Source organism: Penaeus vannamei, chromosome 34 (genome assembly GCF_042767895.1).
Source record: "Penaeus vannamei isolate JL-2024 chromosome 34, ASM4276789v1, whole genome shotgun sequence".
Taxonomy (NCBI): Eukaryota; Metazoa; Arthropoda; class Malacostraca; order Decapoda; family Penaeidae; genus Penaeus; species Penaeus vannamei.
The window spans coordinates 30,181,119-30,188,618 of NC_091582.1; the positions used below are offsets into that span (position 1 = coordinate 30,181,119).

A 7,500-nucleotide genomic window follows, 5' to 3' on the forward strand; every position below is an offset into this window, starting at 1 on the left:
TCCCCCTCCCCCTCCCCCCTCCTCCTCCTCCTCCTCCTCCCCCTCCTCCTCCCCCTCCTCCACTCCTCCTCCCCTCCCCCTCCCCCTCCCCTCTCATTCTGTCCCCTCCCCCACCTTCCCCTCCCCCTCCTTCCCCTCCCCCCTTCCCCTGTCCCTCCTTCCCCTCCTTCTCCTCCTCCTCCTCTCCTCCCCTCCACCTCCCCTCCCCCTCCCCTCCCCCTCTTCCACCTTCCCCTTCCACTCTCTCCCCCGCCTTCCCCTTCCCTCCCCTCCTTCCCCTTCCCTCTCCCCCTTCCCCTCCCCTCTCCCCCTTCCCCCTTCCCCCTTCCCCTTCCCCTTCCCCTTCCCCTTCCCTTTAATCAGTATCTGCTTCTCTTTTTTTCTCAATATTATTTCTCTCTCCCTCTTCTTGTTACTGTCTGCAGTCTGTCCGTCTCTATTTGTCTCTGCTTCTCTCCCGCTTTCCTTTCAAGAGCTGTACAAAAGATTATCATAAATCATAGATATTTGCTATATGATATTTATTTCCTTTAGGTGCTAAATCATATCTTTTATCACCTGTGAAATAGAATGGATCTTTAAAAATATTATGTCTTTTTATCATTAGTTTTTATTGATTTATTGATTGAACTTCAACAGGTATTTCCTAGAACCATTGCTGATGTTGGCACCGTTTTGTAAGACTCCAATTAACATCACACTCAAAGGAGTAACCAATAATAAGGTAAATTTTTTTTTTTAATCTCATTGGCCTTCGTAATAAAGCAGGTCTATCATCATCGTCTTTGTCTTTGTCTTTGTTTTCATCTTCATCTTCATCTTCATCTTTCTCCTTCTCCACCCCTTCCTCTCCCACTTCCTCTTCCTCCTCCACCTCTTCCTCCTCCTCCTCTACCTCTTCCTCCTCTTCCTCTTTCTCTTCCTCCTCCTCTTTCTCTTCCTCCTCCTCCTCCTGCTCTTCCTCCTCCCTCTCCTCTTTCTCTTCCTCTTCCTCCTCTTCCTCCTTTTCCTCCTCTTCCTCTTCCTCCTCCTCTTTCTCTTCTTCCTCCTCCTCCTCCTCCTCCTCCTCCTCCTCCTCCTCCTCCTCCTCCTCCTCCTATTCCTCCTCTTCTTGTTCTTTTCGTCCTCCTTGTCTTCCTCCTCCTCTTTGTCATCATCATCATGTTTTCCAACAGCAATTATGAGTACAGATTTGAATATATGCCTTGCTGCTCATAAATCTGTTGCATGGTTAGTTATGAAACTATGGTAATAGTCATAATAATATTGATTTTGATGATAGTTACCAAGATGATAATGTTAATGATAATTATAATAGTAAGAATAATGATATTTAAAGATTATAATGAAGATAAAGTTGATAAAATCAAGGATTCTGACCATTTTAGATAGACCCATCCATAGACATGATCAAATTATCGCTGCTGCCTGTCCTGGAGAAGTTCTTAGTAACAGACGAAGGCTTGAGTTTGAAGATGGTAAAACGAGGACTTCCTCCCAAAGGTGATGGTGTTGTTACATTTACCTGCCCAGTTAGGAGGACACTTAAAGCATTCCAGGTAAGACTTGTTTCTTCATGCTTTCTTTGTTGATTGTCTATTTTAGTAGAAGATTGATTGTCAGTGTTTATATTAAGCTATTGTTTATACCTATAGATTTAATGGTGGAGTAGTAAAATCTGTCTTCATTTATTATTTAACTGTTCCCCTTTTTCTTTTGATAATTTTCTAAAATCATAATTCCAACAGTGGGAAGAATGTGGGAAAGTAAAGCGCATCAGAGGCACTGTCTATACCAGCCGAGTAGCCCCAACTGTAGGCAACCGCATGTTAGAAGCTGCTAAGAATGAATTTACCAAATTTCTCACTGACGTCTATTTCAACGTTGACAATGCCAAGGGAGTTTCACCAGGTTTGTTTGTGGAAAAAAGGAGATATGAGAATTTTTTTAATTATTATTAAGACATATATTCCTTCTTTTATTTATTTTATATTGTATTGATTTTTATATTCTTTTACTAGTTTGTATTGAAAAAAGAGAATCTTATTATTCAAAAATAAAAGTGAGAAATCTTTCACTTCCCCCTCATGTAACAGGGTATGGCCTCTGCTGCACAGCAAGAACTAATATGGGCACCATGTACTGTGCTGAGGCCATGTCAAATCACCAGGGGGAGGAGCTGGAAGCAAGACTGCCTGAGGATGTGGGAAGAGAAGCTGCGTGGAGACTCATGGAAGAAATATTCCGAGGGGGATGTACAGATACACTTGGTCAGCCCCTAGTCCTCCTTTTCATGGCACTGGCACCAAAGGACATCTCTAAGTTTGTCTGTGGACCTCTTACTCCATACACGTAAGTCAAGGAATTAGAAAACTAGATACTGATAGCCTATTGTAGATGAGCTTTATCTTAAGGGGACCGTCCCTGAGAATGGCCACCTTTCCCTACTCTATACATCATAAAAAAATATCGGTTAGAGATAACTGATTGATTCTTTTTGCATGCTATAGAGTAAAGAATTGCGCTCCGTTATATATATAAATTTTAACTTTGCTTCCCCATTGGGGGGGGCACCCCCCAAAAAGTCTAAAAAAATCGCTGTTTTTTTTTGGTATGTCTTCGGTACATCCCAACTATCAGAGCTCTTTACAGAATATTCCCCCCAAAATACTAGTGTTAGATCAACTCTAGCCTTTAGCCATGTAAAAGGCCGAATTTTGAATTTCCTTTTTTTTTTGGCGGGGGACAGCTTGACATAAAAACTATTTTTTATTTCTTTTTCAGCATTAAAATATTATTATTTTTTGATTAAGGCAAAAATTTAAAAATCGGCCTTTTACATGGCCTTGGGACGCCGAGGCTCTAGTGAAAGCAACAACCTGCATTTGGATCGCATGAAGATTACGTGAGTTGGGATGTACCGAAGATTCATAAAAAAATGACGGAGCTATGGCGTTTTGTATTTGGCCCCTTGCCAAAGTTCGTTATCTCTGTTATTTTTCTCTGAATCTAATGATATTATATATCAAAAAAATTCTTATTTAGTGTACTTTGCAATGCAATGATTACCAAGTCAATAGGAATTTTCATGTTCAATAGGGACGCTATTCTGTAAAGGTATGTAACTTTTTTTTTTTTTTTTTTTACGTTGTTCATAAAAGTTGATATTTTCGTGTGAAAAGCTTAACCCATCCATCCCGGGTGTCACATATATGAGACACAAGGAAAAAATAAACAGTTTCGGGCTGCCCGCCAGTGCGATGCTGTCTCGGAGCCGTGCTCCGCGGCAAAAGCGGCGGGCGGCCGGGCGGGCGGACAGACTCCGGGGAAGCTCCGCCCGCCGGTTTTGTAGCTTCCCGGATTTTTTTAATTTGGGCTACAAAATGTACCCCGGCGTGGGTGGGTTAATAAATGCATTTTACCATAGAGACAACTATGGTGGTTCAATTTTGAGAATTTTAAAAGCATATGAATTTAGTACATTGAATTCGAGAACTTACGAAAGTCGTTGAATATTTCCCATGCCTCACGGGGGGGGGGGGGGGAGATGGTCACTGGGTATTTATAATTTTCGAGGAGGATCATATGTACGTGAACGCACGCACATAAAGTTAAAAAGATTAATCATCATAATTTAGTAGGCCTACATTGACTTTCATATCTAAATAATAAAATATATTAGTTATCCCTCTCATATCATTTTCTTTGATAATTGTCAATATTAACAGATTGCAAAGGAGAACAAGTGTATAGTTTATGATTAGCCATTTGCACCCATTATCTTTACTAAGAAGTGCATAAAATCATGCAGACGCCTAGGTGTTGTGGGATATTTGCCAATTTATGGTACCTAAGACTTACGGTAACGTCTAAACATATTCATTTTTATCGGGAACGCACGAAACGGATGCGATAGCTTTTTGAACGCCAAACGAAGACTCCGCATACAACCGAGCTCAAAATTCCATATAGTTTTTATTTCAGAGCAGGTATTACCGAGTACTATCATCTTCAACATGAAATAATCTGTATCTCGCTTATACATCCGAAGTTTAAAAATCCGACATTTAGGTAACATTCGTATTGAATTGGTCTTTACAACGGTAACTACCAATTTCAAATCAATTCAAATTGCCCCCTGCTGTGATGTACCGACCGTTGAGCGAAATGTAACGGAAATATTTCAATCCTTCCTTATAAGGCTATTTTTAAACATTAGTGCTTCGTATGTGATATATGTATATATTACCACGTAAACTAAAACATATTACCAGGGAGTCTCGATCAAAGCATATTTCGTGTGTAAAAGGACACAAAACATACATTTTTTTTTAGATATATTTCACAAAATATTTTGTCATAAATCACGGTGATATAATTTTTTCCTGATATTGGTATGAAAGTGTTCCTTGAACATTCACGAACTCATATCTATGCGCAATGTCATAATTAAATGCCTTATGCACGATTGCTGCAAGCAAAAGTCCACATAGGTGTACCTGGGCGCTCATTAGCGACGTACCTCTCCGGGTGCTGAGGGACTCGCACGCCGGCTGCAAGACAACGAGCCATAGCAGGTGGTTAATACTTGTTTGGTAGTTTCCTCATCCATGTACCTATACTATACGCTGTCTTAATTTAACCCCCTCCCCCCCCTCTCTCTCAGGGACGGTCCCCTTAACCCAATGATGTTGGACTGAAAATTTGCTTTCCAGCTCTTTTATTAGTTACTATAGGAGCAGTCCACCCAATTTTTGCTACACACAGCTGACCCGGGAAGCCTGCCATGTTGAGTGCCAGCACAGTAGTTATGACTACTAAAGCTGTACCTGGCTATGGCCGTTCCTATCAGCATAGTGTTAAAACATGCCTTTAGGCAATTTGTAGTAAACAGGGCATGCTTATTCCATGCATTGTGCAATTACCCCTTTTAACCCCATTCTGTGGCATGCATTTTTTTTCTTTTCTTTTTCTTCTTATTCTTTTTTTTTTTTTTTTTTTTTTTTTTTTAATATATTCAGCTTAAAGATAATGAGAGACTGAGTAGCAAAAGTAAGCTGCAGCAGCCTGAACTTCACATCACACTCTGGTTCTCCCTATCTTGAGCTCTGTTTTGCTCATGTGCCTGAGCATCTTATGGTGAAAAAAAAAAAATTATCAAAGGCTGATCTATGTCTGATACTGCATAGTTTAAGGGGACTGTTTACAAAAAAGGTGCCAAACTGCATTTTTTTTTTTTTTTTTTTTTTTTTTTTTTTGATCTTTGTGCATTTTAAGACAAGTTCACCTTTCAACTCAATTAGCCAACTCTCCTGCCAACCGTTTTCAGTACCCAAGGACAGCCAACTCTCCTGCCAACCATTTTCAGTGCCAGAGGACCAAGTTATTGGGTCTGGTGACAACAATAACTTAAAATATAATACAAATTTGCAGCCTTTAACTTCCTGTAGTCATTAATTTTCCCCCAAAGCCTGAATACCAGCAAACATTTTTTTCCATTATTAGCATATTTATAAGGTTACATATTTTTTCTTAAAATTGGGGTTTGTTTAAAATGCTGCATGTGAGTGATGCTTTGAGCCATATACCCTGGCATAAGAGTGTTAGGGAATGTAAGTATTGCTTAACTTGATACATTTTTTGGGGTACATAGTGTACTTTGTCTACACATTGTGTTGATTTCTCTTTTTATGTATATGTCTATTTTTTCTTTGTTTCTTTCTTTAAATAGATTGAAGGAAAATACTCAGGTATTTATTTATTTTTTACCAACAGAATGCACTTCTTGAGACATATGCGGGATTTCTTTCAAGTCACCTTCAAGATCGAAGAATATAGAGATAAGTCAATAAGTATTTCAGATGAAGAAAAAGAGACACGGACAGGTGCAGAAAAGCTTATATTAACTTGCGTAGGAATTGGTTATAGTAACATTAGCAAAGGACAAATTTGAAAGGTGTGTGTTTATTATGCTTTATTGTCATATTATTACATCATATATAGAATCATACTTTGTTCAATGATTTATTATTGTTGAAAAATGTAATTGTAATAAATATATTACATTTATTATATAGATTCTTTTACCTTATATCTGAATTATGAGCAAAATTATTTATATTGAAAGGAAAGAGTAGCATGCTTGTTTTTCCAAAGTATTGTTGTGATGGTACATTTCTTTTGCCAAAAGATAGATTCCTGGAAAATTAGCCAGTATTCAATCACCTTGAATAATGAAGACATATGAATGTATGATTCATAATGGAACAATCTGCTTTTTAACATTAAACTGAGAACACAGTACTGACATTAACATGGAGAGAATGAGAAATTCAACAATATGACATCTGCTTGATTTGATATTATAGTGTGCAAGAACAGTGTACATTTACTTTTGATCACATGTTTTGAGTCTCTATGACTGAAACAAACCAATAAGAAAAACAGTCGCCTTTTCTCGGACTGTATGAGATCCCAAAAAATAAGCATTGTTGGCTCCAGGTATTGGTGCCCCAGCCTGGACCGGTTGCCCTGATATAGTAATGATAGAAATGTACCGTGTCCTTGTTAACACACAATGGAGGATTCTCCCATTCTGCAGGATAATCTGGAGGACTGATGTATGTGGTATTGATCACAGATTGGTTACAGCCACTTTCTGATTCACTTTAAAATTTCCTGTCCCTTCAGGACCAGCATAGTGTTTCACCAGGACAGACTGAGAGAGGAGGAGTGTGCTTGGGGTGAACTGTGTTTGTTTCAGACTTTCACAGACTTTACAGCATTGTAAGATGGCTTCAAAATTGAGGTGATTGATGTAGCTCAGGAATTTATTGATGATTGACGGAGAGTAAATCACAAAGTAATCTTGTAGAGGATGTTTGGTCACATGGATGCCTATTATACAGTTTGACAGGGAGGAGACCAGGAATGCATTGATCCACAGCATGTAGGACACTGCTAAAGAAGTCAAAGGGCATTTCTAAGTAAATGACCCTTGTCCTGCCCACAGTGCCCTCAGATGACTGCTTTCCCCTCAGCAGATGCAGAGGTCATCACAGGTCCTGAAGGGTTAGAGAACTTTGGACCAAGTATTAAGAAAAGTTCTTTCTGTGATTGCTAGCATGGATGTAGGTGTTGTCATAGCCTCAGAGCCTGACCCCCCCCCATCATGAGAAGGGAGTAATCTTCAAGGTGATACAGGTATTTAAAACATCCCTGTCAAGCTGCATTCATGTTTTATAAATGCATGGCAATGCTGGATAATATGAAGGTCATGAACCCTAACTTTGCTGATCCCTGGTGGCCCTAAATCCACTTGCCAGCAAAAAGTCATTAATTATGCACCCTCATGGATGCAAAGGATGGGTGGGGTGATGCAGCTTCTTATCAGTCAATCAAAAGAACTAATGCTGACTACATTATCTGCTAGACCAGCAATTATTTCATTATTGATAAAACTCATTATTTATTTGTGTTCTTTAATCTTTGAACAGAGTT

At 39.2% G+C, this 7,500-nt stretch overlaps 1 protein-coding gene across 1 annotated transcript in view; it reads left to right on the forward strand.

Moving 5' to 3' along the window:
• Positions 1-6,069, forward strand: part of Rtc1 (RNA terminal phosphate cyclase 1) — a 7,411-nt gene extending 1,342 nt beyond the window's left edge. Inside the window, exons 3-7 of the mRNA XM_027372979.2 lie at positions 640-724; positions 1,389-1,559; positions 1,749-1,911; positions 2,097-2,352; positions 5,776-6,069. Coding sequence (XP_027228780.2) covers positions 640-724; positions 1,389-1,559; positions 1,749-1,911; positions 2,097-2,352; positions 5,776-5,953 — 853 coding nt within the window. The 3' untranslated portion in view covers positions 5,954-6,069. The remainder of the gene's footprint in view (positions 1-639; positions 725-1,388; positions 1,560-1,748; positions 1,912-2,096; positions 2,353-5,775) is intronic.
• Positions 6,070-7,500: the final 1,431 nt, after the last annotated feature.